Here is a 20,103-nt window from a genome sequence, read left to right as displayed (position 1 = left end):
TAATGCTATCTAAAAAAGTCTTGCAACTTCAATAAAGCATGACATGAAGAAAGTGCTTTTTACTTAAGTTTTAGGCTTCAGTGCAAATAGAAGAGAAAAACTTATGCATTCTCTTGGGCATCATTACTGAAAGACATAGTTGCCTCCAAATCACAGAGAGAACTGGTCATCTTTCTCTTTCAATTGCTTCATCAGCAAGAGTCTTCTTCAGGTGATAAAACGTACAAGCTAAATTAAAATGCACTCTGCTCATTGGCGAGCTACATGAGCAAGAATAATGTGAGCACAGTGCGTGGAAGTTTGTGATTTATAACTATACGATTCTCTGCTTACAAGGCTGCTGTCTAGGAGGCAGAGCAATGATTCATTACAACTGTCTATCTGGGAAACGTCAGAAGATTAAGGAAGGGCAGAAGAACAGAGAAACAGAGAAAAGCACATTTCTGTCAAATAAATATTGCTCAGTTAATGGAAATGTTTCAGCAGCATATAAAGTTTGAGAATTAAAAAACTTTTAAATAAAACTACAAATAAACCATAATTCTTGAATTTCCTGGTTGGAAGACTGATTACCATCACAGGCCCTAATAACTAAATTATTCATTCTCAGCTAGAACTTGGTGATTTACCCCTACATATTAAGTGTTTGATAAAGAGGACAAATAAAAAAATGAATTAAAACACACACACACACACAAGGCTTGATATTTTGCCAATACAAAAATAAGCATCCACTGAAGGTTTATTTACTGTTTAAATTACTCCTTATTGTTACACACTGTGAACAGAAAATACATCTTACCACACACGGAATAAAAGCAAATAAGTGCAATCTTTCATACCTTAAAAATCATAATCAGATCTGTACAACAGATAAATAAATGTATACCTTTAACAGTTAGCTTATACAAAAACCAACCAAACAAGTCATTTATTATCCAAGGTCACCAGTTTACTTAAAATTCTACTATCGTCATACATTTCAATCAAAGGACTTGAAACTTCACTATGCTGTACAGGTTCAGATCGATAAATATTAAAAAAAAAAAAAAAGGAGGGAATAATAGGCAATACCAAAATGGCTATAAAGGACTTTCCAAACATTGGAAATAATATACAATACGTAATTAGTGGCCAGCAAATATTAGTGGACCCACAGGGTAGTTTTATTATCCTGTTATAACTTAGGGAAACAAGGAGACTGTTTGGATTGGAAGGAAACTTTGGCCTTTTTAAGAATAATGGTGACACCCACAATGACAAAACCTTGTCACAGAGCTTTAGAACAACTCTGTGAGGGGCAAAATGTACAAAGATTTAGGCATACACACCTGAATCCACAGCGAGGAAGGAAGTCCCACTGGGGAACACACAGCGGATATGAACACATGTGAGTTAATGACATACTGTTTCCACCCCACATCATTGCACATATGACAGACAAGAACACTGCAAGTCACTTCAGCACTAAGTTCTCAGTGAAGTGGGAAGCTCTGTGAGTACAGATGCAGATGGGGCAATCTCTACAAATTGAGGGAATATCAAAACACTCAGTGGCATCACTAAGCTAATCAAATTACTTACATATGTTTACCGGAAAATCAATCATTTCCCTGCCTTCATATGTTAACTATAATCACTTATGTAAGGAGACACAGATCCAGTAGGAAAGTCTTTCTTACATGCATTCCTATATGATGCATCCTGGTTCACTGTTTTTATGCATTTCACATTGGATATATACAGTGCTGATATACACAGTCACACGAGTTTAACGGACACCATAAAACTGTCCCCTTGACAAATGTTTATATTTACACAGTCATTAATATCTCCAGACAGACGATTTTCCCCTCCAGGCAGATGCAAAGTAAGCCCAGAGAGTCTGTTTTTAAGATTTTAGGAGCCTAGAGTCTTGATTGATCTTGAATGGAGGATAAGATGAGTAGCCCACAAAAGAATGCAACTGTACAGGCCAGCCTTCTGAAGAGAGACGGGTTATCTTTAGGAATAAGGATCTGTGCCAGGTCAGTGGTGATTTGAGAGATTTCATGCGCCACACAAACGAAGATAAAAGTGCTGACGATGATGTTGAGGGTAGGGTTTCCAGGAATGAGGACCAAAACACCCCTCGTGTCTGCTGCCAGCCAGATGTGGTACTGACAGATGAACAGCTAGGAAAAAACAAACAACAAAACATTTAAGGTGCAGTGTGCACAGAGCATTAATGACCAAGTCACAAATTCTTCCTAATTTAAATATGTGATAATGCTTTACTCTGGGAGGCTTTTCCAACCCACCTGGTTCTCATGCTGGTCCCGAAGCCCACTGTGTTGTCCCTACAGATCCCCTCTTCTAACCAAGACAACAGAAAATGACAAAAGCTTGACCAGGGAACTTGGGGAAATATACCTGCCCTATTTAAGAAGGTAACTCCATAGATCTCATACTCTAAAACTTATCCATTACAACTGCAATATGAATTATATGAAAGCATTTTATTTCAAATAACAAAGAATCTCAGAATCTGCAGAGTGTGCTTCAAACCCCATGGCTAAATTGATTTTGTAGATAATTGTATCTTTCATAGCTCCAACTGTAATGAATTTGACTATCTTCCCACAGTGTCCAGGCATAGAAAAGTTACATTTACTACAATAAACGTAAGAGGTCTGAATTCCAGCAGTATGTAATTATAGAGAAGAACAAAAAGTCAAAATCTCCCTGGTGTGACTTCATTTCTATCTGGTTACTACTGTTCTTCTTACTCAAGCATCTTAGTTGAACTGAAAAGCTTAAAGTAATGTGAAGCTGCTCCGACAGTTACTGACATCCAGCTATTGGTAAATAAGGTTTATAAGCGTCCCAAATGCTTTATGATTGTTCAAAGTTATAATTCTACATAGAACATAACTCTGATCTAAAAGGAGTATGTCAGATGTGCACATTCACACACACACATACACACACACACACACACACACACACACATACATGTACATGCACACGTACTTGGCTGTTTGTGGTAAAGCAAAATATTAAGAGTACCGACCTCTAGTGAAATTTTTCCAAACCAAGCAAAAAATGAACTGTAAACCGAACGGGCATATCCAGGGATGTTCCTTATCAGGATGAAGGCTACAATCTATAAGAGAAACCCAAAAAAGTAAATATATTTAACATATTTATTTAAAAGAATTTGAAGTCTAAGTGGTAACTTCATTGCTTATATTCTTGAATTTGATATACATTCTTTGAATTGATAAATATTGTCAGGGTATTTTGGCTAGAGTGCATCCAAGCTGGATTTCTCAACACATGAGCTGTATGTATACTGAAGAGTAATGTGGATTTGAGGTAATGTAAGACAGATGTTTTACTTTATGTATAACAGAGAACATATTAACTCTTTGCTCCCCGAAGGACTCTGTGTAAAGTTGATGTACTTTGGCTCCATTCATAAAGTATCTGCCCGGTCCATGGCCACTCTTTCTCTTTACATATTTCAAATTCCTTGTTGTGGTTTGGATATGAAGAGTCCCTAAAATGGACTGACCCACTGATCAGTCCATGGCTGGATGGGATAATACTTGGTCGGGCCTGGATGGAGGAAGGAAGTCAATGAGGACATGACTTTAAAGAGTATACCCTGTCCCTGGATCTTCCTCTCTAGTTCTGCTTCTTGGCCACCCTGGTGAGCAGCTTTGACCGACCACATTCATGTCAAGGTGCCCCGCCATACCACTGCCCAGAAGCATCAGCGCCCACACACTCCACTGAAACCATTGAGCCATGAATCAAAGCACGTCTTGCCTCCTTGAAGTTGCTTTTCTTGAGTATTTTGTCACAGTGACAGAAATCCAATGAACACAATCCTTCCTGCACAGGCAGGCATGTGTGTATGGGAGCAGCAGGGCCAGGAATATCATCAGGTTGCCTCTGCGAAGCCTGCTAGGTGACATCTCATACAGCATTCATATGCAGTAGTTTTCTCTCTGGATTGTTACTCTACAACAGTCTCTAGTCTGGGCTTCTAGCTGTCAGCCCTCTCCTGTGTCCTTTTGTACAAGGGAGATAGCCTTGCACTTTTAAAACTTCCAACTCATAGTCTCATACCCAATAACCAGTTTATTAAGTCCTGTCCTTAGAATTCATCTTCCTTTCAAAGGAGCAGGGCATTATACATTTTCAAAAAGAGAGAGAATGCACTTTCATCATTATCTTTGGGACATCCACTTAAATCTCTGAACAGAACTCAGATTGAGTGCTCTTTAATCACTCAGATTTAGTGTTCACCCTAAGCCTCTGTCAAAGGATGCAGGGGTAAGGAAGCAAAAGAAGGTGTGTGACAATCTGGCCAGAAGAAACGCTCCGGGAGGATTTAGCTGAGGGCATGTGGGGCAATGGCATCCGAGAGCTGTCGGCCTGGCCTGTCTGTGCCAGCTCTGGGGCTTGAGCAAAGGAACTCAGCTGCACCTGCTTCATCATCAACACGGATGGGGAGGAGCTCGACTTTAAAGAGTGGATCTGAACATTGATAGGAAAACATGTAGGTGTTTACTGAGGCACACACTGGAGAGCTTTAAAGAAACAGACATAGGTAACAGCATAAGCACTACACATTTAGAGGTGAAGATCAAAAAGGGGAGAGCCGTGGCTATTTAATGTGTTATTATAATGAACAATGTAACATAGCTGTAACATAAAATGCTAGAAATATGGATGCATACGCATGCAATCTCTTAGGCTGAGCAACCAGATATCCAGGAAGAGCACCAAACAAACCACTTCCTCTATTTCTGTCTAGGATCTACCATTCCCCAATTGTACTACATCTCTTTGTCATATTGAAGCCTTGTACTTTATCATGTATTTAATAAATAAGGGAAATAGAAAAGTCAAAGAAATAATAACCAAATAATAACCACAGTTGAAGTCTGGAAAGTCATTATTAACTTCAAGTGAATATAATGATGTTTAAAATTGGGTTAGCATTAAAACTTCCTGGGTACTATTATAATAATTTTCTATACATTCTTTATTGTTAATTACCTGTTCTATAGCTAGTCACAGCTGGAAATTCCTATCAGATCTGACAGGCAAAACTACAAAGACTGGCACAGGCGGGGGTATACTCAATGGTAATGCGCTTGTCTAGTGCCTGCCAGACCTTGGGTTTGATGCCTAGGCTCCCCCCACACCCGCTCCCCGTGTGTGTGTATGTGTGTGTGTGTGTGTGTGTGTGTGTGTCTGTGTGTCTGTGTGTCTGTGTGTCTATCTATCTACCATTTATATCTATCTATCTGTCTATCTATCTATCTATCTATCTAAAATATGAGAAGGAAGAGAGAGAGAAAGACAGAGAGACACGGATAGAGAGAGAGACAGAGAAGGAGAGAGAACAGTGGAAGAGAGAGAGAGAAATGAGGAAAGAAAAACTTCTCAGGAATTAGGCTGGGAAATATTTTCAAATGAAGCACCAGGAATTGTTTATATGGTTAAAATCTTACAGAAATTCCCTCAGATATGTGTGCACTCTAATTATATCTATTTATCTGTCTGTCTGTCACTCTTTCAATTTCTCATGAGACACACACACACACACACACACACACACACACACACACACATCCTCTGTTCACATCTAAGAACAAGCATGCAGTATGGTCAGAAGGATACTGCTATAGCATATGAATTTCTTAGATGCTGATGACATTTATGAGGTGGAACAAATATCCTTAAAAAGAAGCAAACAGTCAATAAAACTAATGTTTGCTTTAATTTATATTCCTCATCCACTCTTTACTCTTCAAGAGAGAAACTACGGTTCTTACAACAAAAGTAACTTTGGATAAGCGAGCATGTGGAGGTGGATAAGTAGAAAAGAGTTGGTATTATTCTCGTGCCGCCACTCTCTTCGATTGCTCTCCCTAAATTGTTCTGCCTGGTATATTATGAGTGCTAATGTTCCCTCTCATCCTGTGAGTCACAGCAATGACATTTTATAAGCTGTACAAAGAGCTATTGGTAAGTAGTGCTGTTGTCTACAGAAGCAATAGAAATGCCATTCAAAGACAGCCTTGGAAACTTGATTACCAATCATGTCTAGAGAATCTCTCACCTGTTTGGTGCTAGTACACAGACGCTGAGACTAAATCCCACAGTCCCTCCACTGAAGAACACTCAGGATCTAGGAGAGGACACTCCAAACACTCTCCATGCCCTTCTGTGCTAGACTACTCATCCTTTAGATTTCAAGATACAATTTCCTTCCTCGCTTTTACAGCAACAAAGGTTAGGAAGAACGCCCCCACTTTCAAAGCAGTCTGTACCTACTGTCCCCACACTGATGATCACGCCCTATGATCTTTTGCTTTGTAGTTCCAATCTGAGTCTTCACTAGACTCTGCTCCCTTTCCAGGCACTATCCCTCACTTCTCTACATCTTGGCTTTCTGAGTTCCTTCAATGTGCCATGTTCCCTTTCATCATAGGGCCTGCCCAGTTGTTCCTTCCCTCTTTTCTCAGGGAAATGATCCATGATCCCTGACCCCATTCCTCTCTGTCTTCCAGGTAGGTCATATACCACCCTTTATTATATTCTCATAAAGTATGAGATACTTCTATTCATAGTTATGTGGTAATTATAATAATTTGTAACACAGTATTGTCCCCTCTGTAAGAGTAGAAAATTTGCTGGATCTGGTCATCACTGGACTGTCTAAGGTGCAGAATCAATAGATTATTAAATGAATACAAAACATTGCTAAATAAATGAATCAATGTATACTGACCCACATCTCCATTAAACCATAAATTTCTTGAGGACAGGTGTCATCTTGTTTAATACTGAGCCTTTTATTATTAAGATGGTACTTAGCACAGTAGGTAATTAATAATATTAAATAAATTAAAGTAAATATTAAAAAAGAAAATATGAGCAGAGAATTTAAATGTTTTATGTATGGGGTGTGTGTGTGTGTGTGTGTGTGTGTGTGTGTGTGTGTGTGTGTGTGTATAGGATAGATGTTGAAATTGGGTGTGTTGCTCAATTGCTCTTCATTTTCTTTTTATGAGAGATGTCTCTCACTGAGCATGGAGCTTACCAATTTGACTAGACAGGCTGGCCAGAAAGCCCCAGGGACCCTCTAGTCTCTGCTGCCCCAGAGTTGGGACTTTAGGCACATCTGCTACCCATGGCCTTTTACATGATGTGGGAATCATCTTCATGTTTTATACAGCAAACATTTTACCTGAGCCATCGGCCTAGTCCTGGAATTAACATTTTCCAAGTTACAAATGCTTGGCTGTATAATTTTCAAACATGAAATATAATAAGCCTTTGAGAGAGACTTTAATATCTCTATTACTATGAAGAAAGACAGGCTTAGAGATTAGGTAACTTCCCAGCGTTTTCTGGGGTTTGAACTTTCTGTCATCTCTTTACTTCTGAAGACTGTATTCTTATAAAAACTTTGAAGTGAAAAGTTCTCGAAATCAAGGTAATTCTTGGGAGCTGAGTGTGATGGTGAACGCCATGATGTTATGGCCTGGGAGCCTGAGGCAAGAGGATCATAAGTTTGAGGCCAGCACAGGCTACACAGCATGACTCTGTCTAGAGAAAAATCGAGATAGAGAATTACCTGTACCACAGAAACAGATGGGTGGAGCTCATTACACTCGGCTTTGTTTTTACAACTGCTGGCCCAGATGGAATAGGTCTAAAATGAGAATGTACAGGTCAGATTACAGCACAGCCAACCCTTCACCAGACATGAAACAAGGTTTGGTTATCTTCGTCACAACATGGCAGCTCGCTATGCCAGAAGGAGCATCCTTAGACACTTTCTGTAGCCTTATTCACTTGTTCAGAGGATCAGCTGTCTAAGCATGAGAAAGGAAAAGGGAGGACAGAGGTTTGGACACAGCTGGGAATCTGGTCATCACCAGGATGTGCTGGCTCTTCACATTAGAGAGTACATGGTATAACTGCTCCCAAATTGATTGTAACATCTGAAATTCTTATTTCACTACACACTCAGCTAGTGTTCCTACTTAACTTACATGTGCATTCTATTTAGAACTTATATCCAAATTAGAAAAAAAAATACAGAAAAAGTTTTAAAGTATTTATTTAAGTCAGTTAATTATATTTCTTTGTTTTAAGGTTAATTTTCTCTATCAGTTAAAAACTTAGATAATTAGAAACTTACTTCTTGAAACTTACCAAGAAAGACACTACTGAAATAAACAATAGGAAGTTGGAAATTTTGTTTGAAAACAAAGGTTCACCCTTTCCTTCAGAAAGTATTTGACGTCTCTGCAAAGCCAGATAAATGAAAGCAAACAGCATCCCATGGAAGACTACCTGAAAACGAGAGGAAAGTTGTTTTGAAGAGGCACTTCTCCAACACTAGAACAATGCCTGCTTATTTAAAACCGTGTATAAAAGTAGGTGGGCTAGAAGCTTAAGACATTAGAGTTGCCATGAAGAGCTGAAACCTTAATGCAAACTTTGATAGTCAAAGAAAGCCAGCACTGCTAGTGAGTGTGAGCCAAGAGAGTAAGCCCTACAGCAGCAGAGGATCCTCCTCAAGGACTTTGGGCAGGGAAGAAAGACAACTGATGTTTTTCAGTGTTGGGATTGAACCCAGGGTCTTACACATGAGAAACACAAACTGCTCCACTGAGCTACATCCCCAACCTCAACAACTGAAACATACCAAGCTCTTCTAAACATTCTCTAAAACATTAAAACACATTTCATACAGCTCCCTTCAATCACACCCAGCAACAGTACTGCCAAGTCGTAAGCTTAAAAGGAAACTATGCACAAAAAACCAACATGGCAGAGCAGAAAACATACAGCTTTCTCTTAAAAAAAAAAAAAAAAAAGACATAAATAAGAATAACATGATTTGTCACTGAAATGGACTGGGTTTTTCTATTCCTCAGTTGTTCAGCCCCGCCTCCCCTCCAAAAATAATAAAACTCTCTTGAATGTTGAAAATGAATTCTTATGTGGAGTCTGGCGTTTTAAGTGGTACGTGGGAAGCGGTTGGGACATAAGGGTACAACCTTTATGAGTGGGGTCAGTGCCTTGTAAGAGACCCCAGGGAACAGTCCTAGTGAGAACATGGTTGCCCATGGCCCTCACCCAGCACTAAATCTGCCATCACCATGAACTGGGATTTCCCAGTCTCTGGAACTGTAAGAAATATGCTTTGTTGTTCAGGAGCCAACCAGGCTCTCATGTTCTGCTTCAGTTGCTCCAACAGACTAAGATAAGCACATCCTAACAGATGATGTAAAGAGACTTTAGCAGGGACACTGTATCTGTATATGGCTTAGAGACGCAATAAATTACACAGGAAAATACACAGACGTTAGAACCCAGGAACGGCACAGAATGGTTATCAAGAAAGCATACTGAAAGATGGTGAAAACAGAAAGAAAAAAGCAAAGGGTAAAGTAATTATCATTGGCTGAGTGCTCTGCTAGACAGTTTGCATTTTCTTTGGCAAAGGTATTTCAGGTTAAGTGCACGGAATAAGCCACTACGTTGTTGCTGCTGCTGCTTTGCATGTCTATCAACAAATCTATATTGCACAGCTTAATATCCCATTGTAATAGTAATCTTAGATTTGAGAGTGGATTGAAAACATTTGGCAGCTCAGGGGTATGTCTTTCTCTAATACACACTTCCCAACATCAACATCTCATGAAACTCAGGACACATCATGAAGCTCATGAATACTGTTCTGAATGGTAGATACATGCGAATCATCTATCAATTACAATTGTCAGTCAGAGGCCACTTTATAGACAACATTGAAAATATTTTCCTGCTGATAGACATGCATGTAATGAAAAAGAGTATGTGGGTAGTCCGCTTTAACTTACTCTCAACATGTTTCTTTATTCTAAAACTAAGCAGAAACAGACAAAAGTACAAATAATTTTCTAACAGTATAATTTGAGACAGCAAGGTTCACAAAGCAAATACATACGTAACGGTCTAACCGCCATCTGAACCACCATTCATATACATTCCCTTTCAGTTCAAAACATTTGGAAAGTGGCCAAAGGGAAAAGATCTTCTCAAACGCACCCTACGGAAAGGAATCCAGACAGTTAAGACAATGCACATCAACTCTTGCTTTGTAATTTTATTCTAATGTATATATTTGTTGAGCTAGAATTATACAAAGGTCATGCACATTTTTAACTTCTCTTCAATTTCTTTTTAAAATATGGCTTCATTTGAAATCCACCAAAGAATAAATTTATTTTAGCTATGGCCAATAAATATTTAATACTCTCCAAATTTATTTGTCCTTCACATGAAAGCTACTAAAACTACAAAATTTTGAAAAAACAAAAAACTAGCAATTAGAAAATCATTTTATTGAGGAGTTATAATCTAATAGATGAAAAATGCTCATATTTACTAGTCAGACACAAAAAAACAAAATGCTTTAGCCAATATGGTATCAATAACCAAAATAAAGGTTAAGGTGAAAATATAATTTATTTTCCTCTAAATGTCCTTAATTATCTATAATTATTAGAATTGAAAGAGCCCTCTGGATTAATTACTCCAATCAGCCATCCCTAAGTGCTATTACTAGCCTTTGAAACACAGTTTCAAGTTTTACTCTGTCCAGTTATTGAATGGCACCCTCTTATTAATCTGACAGCCAGGAAAATGTGGGAATGAAGGGGCAAAAGTCTTGGGTACATTCCTGCACACTAATGAAGCCCTTCAAAGAGAACAAATCCTCAATATCGACTAAAGAACGCCAGCACACTCCACTAAGGAATGTCCCATTACTGGACCTTCTGCAAGAGCATAACAAATGATTACTGAAAAAATAATTACCAAAACCCAAAGGAAAACACCAAGATAATGTTTCAGATACTGCTGAATCTTTATGTCAGAAGAATTTCATTACTTTAACAAAATACAACCATATCCATTTAACCACAACTTCAACTGCACATAAAACAGAGCTGAGCTGAATCGAAATCTATTCTGCAGACAATGTAGATTCATTCTTACAAAAAATTGCAAAATAAAGTCTTCTGGATTATACATATACACACACAAATGTATAGATATGAGCAGATGTATGACATAAAAGGTATGGATTTACTAAATATAAACATATGACCTTAGAGACCACATATATGAAGAATATCTATATATAAATGTATTTGTAACTTAAAATTTTACTTCTAGTTGAAATTTATTTATTATGTCACCAATAAAGAGGTTTCATTGAGTACTGACATTTTGAGAAGACAGTGGGCTGAACTGGGCTGTATGCTTTTTTCTTTTTTTTTTCTTGTCCTGGAGTAAACAGTGACCCAGAGCTGCTGAAGTTTTCTTATTCTCACTATTTAATAATGGATCAAATTCACTTTCTTTCCATTTGAATGTACTCACAGAATGTTGGGTATTTGTTGGTATCTAATTTCTTTATACATTTGTCCATTGTTTTATTATTTTATTTATCTCACATGAAAAAGGAAACTTGATGCCAGGCAGAAACAAAAATGTTTTTACTTGTATTTACTTCTAAGTATGAAAATAAGTACAAAAGGCCTAACAACCCCTCTTCCAATGGCCCTGCAGAATTATCTTGCACCCCAATCCACATATAACAAAACATACCTAGTGGGCATTTACACTTGACACAGCATTATGAAAAAAGTAGCACCATGAGCCAACTGCAGTTTATGTCAAAACTATAGATATTCAAATTAAACTATTTTATTCTGAGTTTCATGCTGCCCAAGTAAAATGTCTGCCTGATGGATTTAACCAGCAGATAACAGACTGCCATTCTGCTAAATCTACAGAAAATCTCAACCATCAAAATAAAGGATATAAGGTCTGAAGTATAAAAATGACCAAAATCTTTTAAATTAAACACACAAGACATCACCAACCCTCTGCACCCAGGTTCATTTTATTAACTGTCTCGAATTTACTTTGCTCATTTACAGAAAAATCAAGTTAGAGTGTGGTGCAATGAATAATGCACAAACCAAGCTGCAAATTCTGTCAGGAGAATTTTGATCATCGCTTAGAGTATGTCTCAGAAGAGACATTCAATAAACGTTTGATTGATCAAAGTCAAGTAAAATGGATCTGGAACAATTGCCAGAGGAAGAGCTTAAAATTGCTCTTACAACAAAAACAGTAGTAACCAAGTGGGTAGGGTCTCAAAAGAACTCCGCCACAGAGCAGTCGACTACAGAGTGATACTTTTATACAGTCATTAAAAAATGAAGCCTAAAACAAGGCTCTAACTCTTCTCCCACACCTTAGCAGACTTGAACTTTAAAATCTTATAAACTATAAACTGAGAAGACTATACAAACCTGAGAATATGCCAAGAAACAAATGCACAGCAGCAAAAAAGCTAGTTTCAACAGTAAGCCGAGATGCCACAAACAATTTCCTATAAGAGAAAATATGCAATGTACGAAACAACATAAATTTCTGTTAACAAACACTTTGAGGACACTCTGTTCAATGTTTCTGTATCCTGAATGTTTCTCAAAATAACTCTTGCATATAGTGTATATAAATGTCTTTGGGGCACAAACCAAAGGTGGGGCGAAAGGAAATCAGTGGAGGACTGCTGTGAGGAACCGGCTACAGTGTGTTGCAGACAGCACACACACCCGCTGCCCATCTATCGCAGACAGACGCTTTAAGGTACCTCTTGAATGCATTCACACTCATTCACTATTGAATGTTCCAAATATATGATCAATGCAATGCTCAAACTCAGGTTAAATACTAGCTTAGGTAACACTGCTTAAACATAAAGTTCCAGGAAATGTAAGCTCCCTAATGGACTAGTAATTAATCATAAGGAACATTTTAACATATGCATACTTCAAGGTACAAGCTCAAGTTTATGCATTTTAATAAATGACCTAAGTTTTGTAGAGAAATTGTACTCTAAATCTATAGCTTGTCCAAAGACACTAATGAATTTTAAAAGGGCTGCATTGAAATTTTCCTGGAAACTTATTTAACATTTTAATGGCAGTCAATGAGAAAACATGTTGACAAGCAATATTTAAGTTGGAAGCCAGATACAGATTTAATATTTAAAATATTCTTTATTAAAAGAAAGATTTCCTTTTAATTATATAATCATGGGGAAACCACACTAAGAAAACAACTGTAGCCTTACTTGAACATGATCAGTAAGAGACTGAGAAATTTGGAAATGACAACCTTACAGGTAAGCAATTGGGTTCCTTATATGTAAAATAGGTTGATGGTAATTCCTAAACAGTTGTGTAGAAGAGAAATTACAAACTATGACATATGAAGGCTTTTGCAAGTAACTGTTTGCTCAAACTCTCTACATATGTAAGAAATCACACAAAACAGAGTTGCCAGTATTGAAGTACGACGTGGGAAGGGCCTGCAGCCCCATGTGGCTTCTCCTCCTCTTTAGCACTTCCTCCACTCTGCTGTCTGAAAACTGCCTCCCTAGTTGAGAGGGAAATACATACTATAAATGTAAACTAGCATTCTGCAGTGTTATATTCTTCCACGAGCTACTTGGCTGTGTTATTTTAGAAACAGTTTTAAAACAAAAATTCTAAAACCACACAGAAGTTTCAATGATCTACATCCTTTAATAAAAAAAAAAAAAAAAGCCTTTAACAACTAGCAGGAAGTCTAGTACATTGAAAGAATATATTTATTAACATTAGTAAGAGTTTATTTACCATTTGCCTTTTTTTGGATTATTTGTGGCCACAGTGCTAACGTGACATATATGACCATGAACCACACCGTGACCAGGGGGACAAAGTAATAGAATTGATAAGGTCGATCCATTACGATACATAACACCACAACCAGGAAATTGAGACGAAAAAGGACCTATGAAAATGGAGAAGAAAATGGTTTTCATTCCCAATATACATGAAAAGCAAAGACAGGCTTCCCTGAATACAGTAATACATGTAAGACTCAAATAACGACTATACAAGTTTATTTTACCAACCCCTCAAGTTCCATTTGTCCTGCCATCACTGAAGAGTTTAATATAAACTATTTATGTATGATTACACTAATGACATTCCAGGAAAGAACCAGCCTGAGCTATCCTGTAATTACAGTTGTCATCTTTTTAAATAGAGGGAGGAAATCATACACCAGCCTCTTAGGGATACAGGAGACTCAATTGCCTCAAGAAAAGGTGTCCATTCCATCTCTCGTTTGATGTCGATTTACCCATTTTGGAAGAAGTAGATAGGTGTCAGAGATACAAAGTAGTATGATTCAAGTTTTAAAAAGTCTTTCTGACTTTCATTAGAGTCATTTAAGATATTAGTTAAATTTATGAACAAAATATAGCCTATGAGCTGACTTCCCTCAGTCCTGTACCGCTGACTCTATGACCCTGGGCAGAGCACTTAACTCTCTGAGTCTCTGTTCCCATCTATGATCATGAGGACATCTCAGGGCTGCAATAGGGCGTAAGTAATGTTTAGAAACTGCTAAGCACGAGGCAGGACGTCAGCAAGTATTAATCCTCTTCTCAGGTAGGGGGAGAAAAGCACAGTCATTTCAGTTACCTGTGCACTTTTCTACCAAACTGAAGAAGACCAACACTGTGACCCTTTGAGAACTGGAGCTATTACATATGCATCTAGGTTATAATTTCCTTCCATTACTATTAAATTATCTCAAATTACTAAACAGTAAACACAAAAACACAACTTTAAAGTGATATTTCATAAATCCTTATGATTCAGGATCTCATAATGACCATATTTATATTTTCTTAACAGATACACAGAAAAGCACATTGAGTTGAAAGAAAAAGAGAACTGACTGCATTCTTACCTGACAAACTCTGTGGATTCCAAAGTCTCCTTTAATCCAAAAGTACGAGAAATGCCCATAGCCTGTCTGAAAGAGATATGCAGCGACCAGCACCCGAACGTGCATGTATACAGGCAGAAACTGTCAACAGAAACAGACAGGGATGGTGTGTGATGGCATAACTATGCTTGGAATCACACTGGATTTCATATTTTCCTAACAGATGGAAAACAAAACAACCCCCTACTTTTGAAAATGTCCAAAGGACTACTTATCATGTTTAGTTTACTTAGCAAAAAGAATCACATAGACATATGGAAGCATAACTTTGAGGTATCTCTCTCCACTTTTCTTTGGGAAAGTGTCTCATTCAGAACTCTCTGTCACCCTCCTCAGCTTCTTCATCATGCCCAAGTTCCAGAGGTCCTCACTGCGCTCTTTCTGGAGAATGATGTCTTCACTAAAACACTGCGCATTTTAATTGATGTATGGCATCATCGATTAAACACCAGGAAATGTTCCCTCATTTCCAAGCACTGAGGAACCTAACTTTACATTGTCATCCCACCTTTGAGAGTGTAACTACTCTCTGTCCTATATACCTAGTACATTCCTTTAAAACACTTGTAACACTAAACTTCACTGGCTCCCGTTTTACAGCCATCTGGTAATTCTGCAACTGTCTAGCCTACCATTACTTAGAGCCATTGTAGGACAATGTGAATTTGCCCAGTGATTCAGTGTAGGATAAAATAACTTAAGTCTATACTGTAAGTAGACTTTGAGGCCTAGAGTGTATGCATTTTGGAATGCATCTCTTTCCTTTATAAAGGATATTTTACTTGAGGGGGAAAAGCAAGCAAACCCTAGATTGAACCTTTGAGATATCATACACTCTTCTGCATAGCTTCTACTCTACCCAAACTGACTGAGACTCTCTGAAGGGATCTCTGAATGCTCCTTTGTCTCCTATCTTCTCTTCACCTGTCAGTGCATCCCTACGATCTCCTTCTCAATGTGTCTATATTTACTAGAATCCTATCTGCAAGTCAGGAGGTGGTGGCGTCTGTAATCTTAGCATTTGTGAGGCTGAGACAGGAAGAGCACAAATTCTAGGCTAGCCTGGGCTACATACAGAGTTCAAGGCCATTGTGGCTTCCATACTAAGTGACTACTTAAAACACCAAGGGCTATTTAAAGTGACTATTTCAAATACTAGGGCTAGCTTGGTGTTAGAGTGCTACCCTAGCATGCCCAGGGCCTCGGGATCCACCACAGGCACTGGAAAACTCAAATCCTCTTCTCAAAGTCTCAGTCTTCACTTTTCCTCCTGAGTCACTACAGTGGAAATAATCTGCTTATCAGACAGTTTTTATTAACTGTATTTCATCATTAGTTCTTTCTTCTAAATGGCTTCTGTCAATATTAGATGAGAAATTCTAAATGAAAGTATAACACAGAATCGCAGAATCAGAGAAGAAAAGTAGAAATGTAGTGTTGAAAAAGCTTTCAGAAGTTAACAAAGAGAAACACATCTACATTTACTCCGTTGTTGAATGTGCTCTACAGTAGCTCACACATGAACCTAAGCTGTTTGGCTGCTGTAGTTCTTTGGTTGGTTGGTTGGTTGGTTTGAGGGTTTTTTTGTTTTTTTTTTTTAAACAAGGTTTCTCTGTGTAGCTCTGGCTATCCTTGAACTAGCTCTATACAACAGGCTAGTCTCAAACTCAGATCTGCCTGCCTCTACCTCTCAAGTGCTGGGATTAAAGGTGTGCGCCACCATGCTGGCCTTGAATCTGTCTAAGGTTTTATTTTGTTCTTCTTGAGACGGAGTTGCACTATGTGGTCTAGGCTGACCTCAAACTTGTCATTGATCTGTTTTGTCTCAGCTTCCTGTTTGTGGTGAAGAAAATCACACCCAAGCTTAAGTGTGTGCGTGTGCGCGTGCACACACACACATACACAATTGAAAAGAATTTGTGTGTGTGTGTGTGTGTGTGTGTGTGTGTGTATGTGTGTGTGTGTGTGAACATTTGAGTGTACATGCCCATGGAGGTCACAGCAATAAGTCAGATTGCCTGAAGCTAGAGTTATAGGCAGTTGCGAGCTTCCTGATATGGATGTTAGCAGTGAACGTAGGCCCTCTAGAAAAGCAGTACACACTTGTAACCACTGAGCAATCTCTCCAGACCATAAACGCTTCTTCACATACTAACTATCAAGGTAATCCATTCCACTGTGAGATGGTCACTGACTCACAAGAGAGGCCCCTGTCATGAAAGTTGCAACGCAGCTACATCAAAGGCTCAGCCCCTGCTCTCTATAGCAGCCTGTCCAATAGAAGTAAAGAGGAAGCCCTCTTCTGGCTTTCCAAAGCGGCGTCCAAAACCTCTATAGGCTAAAAGGAACAGATGAATCCAATTTTAACAAATATGTTTTAGTTTCTTAACTAAAATATTTTAAAACTATCATTCAACATGTTACTGTAAAGGCAACAGTCTTCATTATTTCTAATTTGAAAAATGTGAACTTAGTGCAAATTTATTATAATTAGTCATACTTAATTTGCTTTTCTCTGAACAGCCCATTTCTGCTCTGCCTAGCTAGTATCAGTGGCTACTTGGCTAACAAATGGAGCCTGGCTGCAGAGTCACATAATCGAGGTGAATATCTCTTCCTCTGACAGCTTTGGAAGTATTGGGAAAAGGATGTCGAACCTATGTTAACTATTTTTAAGTACCTTAACCACTCTCTGGAAAGCAACCTTTCAAGTCTGTTCAAGACTAAGGCTGGGACTACAAAGTTGGGCTTGTTTATTTATATTAAGCAATACAATTCTATTATAGAAAATTTCCAAGTTTCTACCAGGGCTGGCCTGTCATAAATCTTACATTTCTCCTAACTTTTTACTGTGCAATATTTCAAACCAATAGAAAAGCTGCAAGGCCAATACAATGTACAGGAATAAACTAGCTAAGAACTTGTAGACAAGAGTACTCTTAATATCTTACCATGTGTCTTCTCAGAAGGAAGGCAGCTCCTTACATGGCCACATTATCATTATAATGGTCAAGAAATTTAATATGAACATAATAGTTTCTACTATATAACCCATAGCTTCTTATGGAAATGTCTGTCTGCTGGGCATTGTGCTTCATGTCTGTACTTTCAGAAGTGGAGGCCAGGGAATAACGAATTTGGGGCCAGCCTATTTGTACACAGAGTTCAGGAGCAAGCTAGGCTGTTCAGTGAGGGCCTGTTGCAAAGAACCAAGGGCTGGAGAAGTAACTTAGTGGCGGAGTCCTGACTTAGAATGTACAAAGCTGTGAATCTGATCCCTGACCTGCAAACAATGAAACACACACGCATTTCACTGTCATACTACATAATATCTTTTTAAAAATCCATAGGTCCCTTTTGTCTTTCCTATATCAAAATTACAATAAAATTTTAGAGTTGAAATTGTATTTGAAAGTTCAGTTTCATCAAAGAGGTAGGCTGACTTTCTAACCCTAGAAGTTTCCCTCACCATCTTTCATGAAAGTCTCAAAAAAAGGAGGAAAACATAATGAGGCACAAAATCATTGTCTAGGGCGGACGCCAAACTTGTATTTCTCAGCATTTTAAGCATATTTGATATAAACCTTATTTTTAAAGAATGTTTAGGCCAACAATATGTTTATACCATCTGCCTAGACAATTTAATAATTCTCTGGGATTTTAAAATACTTTCCTTTTTAGCATGAAAACTATAAAACAACAATTCCTGGACATATTTAAAACATTACAATTGAACAACTGAAAATACCATAGCTGTTAGAGTTTTAAATAAGGTTAATTTCAACTACTCATGAATGGAACCCACAAATATCTTGTAACTTACATGAACAATGCTTCTCCAGTGAAGACACAGGTAATTTTTAACACTGAAATGTGTGTAACAGAACAAGGACACACAATTAATCATTACAAATGATCTGCTAATGAAAAGTATGTCCTTCCAGAAGAGGGTTGTTGTTTTTTTAATTGTAAATGAGAATGTATTGGGAGGCAGTCTAAGAAGATGTATTAAATGTTGGGTTGCTAAATGATTATACTAGAATGCCAAATTGCCTTCATCTTTTTACGATCTAATTCCTTTCTGGAATCACTGAATTGAGGAACTTAATCTGCCATTAATTTTTCCTACCTAATTTCTTAGATAGAAATATCACCATTTAATATGTCAGCAATTAATTACGTCTCTAAATGGCACATTCTTAGAACAAGTCCCTCCTCCCCCTATTAACTAAGTCCTTATTCATGTGCCAGAGTTATTTCCAGGCTCCAATATTCACCTCTTTTTATTTCCTAGAGACTTTATGGATTTAGGCCAGGAGTCCTAAGCCATCTCCCCCTGACTGGATTTCTTCACTAGCTGTACCTCAAACTTACAGCTGCAGGGACCACAGGAATCTGACTGCTGCGCCAGCAGACACATAACCATAGAATGCCAAAAGGAGCACACTTCATTCTTTTGCTCCGTGCCGTCAAACAAAACATCCATAAAACTCCGAAGTTCAACAACTTTCAAAGAAACGAGATAAGGAAGACTACGGTTTTCATTTTCTTGAAAAAAATTTCAGTAATAATATTTACATTACTAATTGCTGCTATGGAACGTTCAAAATACTTCTCTCTGAGCATGCTCTTCTTATCTGAATTCATCACCAGTTCAAATACTGAATATGTATAGTGAGTTTTGTGTAAGCAAAGAAGCAATAAAACAGCTTGGTACTTCACAAATTATGAATGAGTTTCTAACTTTAAATTTTAAACATTTTTCATTGAGTTTGACTCTTCACTATGAAAGCCTATATGACATGTTCCTGTCAGGCTCATCCACGAAGGCCGGTTTTCACTGAACTATGGTTGGAATGTTAAAACATAGAAGGGTTATAGTTTTTCTTAACTCTCCCATATCTGAGGCAGTCTAGGTAGTAAAATTCCTGGGAAGGAAAAAAAAAAGGGCAAAAGAGTTCTAAGTTTTAAGGTTTTTTAAAATATAAAACTAGTAGGGGTTGGAGAGATGGCTCAGTGACTAAGATGGCTCACTTGTTGCTCTTGCAGAGGACCTGAGTTCGGTTCCCAGCACCCACATCAGGCAGCTCACAACTGTCTGTAACTCCAGCTCCTGGGAATCCAATTTCTCTGGTTCCCTCAGGTGCTTGCACTCATGTGCTCATACCCAAATGC

At 38.0% G+C, this 20,103-nt stretch overlaps 1 protein-coding gene across 1 annotated transcript in view; it reads right to left on the bottom strand.

Annotated features, from left to right (window-relative positions):
* Positions 1-701: 701 nt before the first annotated feature.
* Positions 702-20,103, bottom strand: part of Casd1 (CAS1 domain containing 1) — a 43,030-nt gene continuing 23,628 nt past the window's right edge. The window contains exons 11-18 of the mRNA XM_059257345.1: positions 14,890-15,009; positions 13,764-13,920; positions 12,390-12,469; positions 10,010-10,111; positions 8,227-8,367; positions 7,643-7,720; positions 3,053-3,145; positions 702-2,174 (exon numbers count right to left, since the gene is read on the bottom strand). Coding sequence (XP_059113328.1) covers positions 1,908-2,174; positions 3,053-3,145; positions 7,643-7,720; positions 8,227-8,367; positions 10,010-10,111; positions 12,390-12,469; positions 13,764-13,920; positions 14,890-15,009 — 1,038 coding nt within the window. The 3' untranslated portion in view covers positions 702-1,907. The remainder of the gene's footprint in view (positions 2,175-3,052; positions 3,146-7,642; positions 7,721-8,226; positions 8,368-10,009; positions 10,112-12,389; positions 12,470-13,763; positions 13,921-14,889; positions 15,010-20,103) is intronic.

The sequence above is a fragment of the Peromyscus eremicus genome, chromosome 3 (genome assembly GCF_949786415.1).
Source record: "Peromyscus eremicus chromosome 3, PerEre_H2_v1, whole genome shotgun sequence".
NCBI classification, from domain to species: domain Eukaryota; kingdom Metazoa; phylum Chordata; class Mammalia; order Rodentia; family Cricetidae; genus Peromyscus; species Peromyscus eremicus.
Note: the sequence above shows the minus strand (reverse complement) of the source record. Positions and strands in the feature narration are given on the sequence as shown.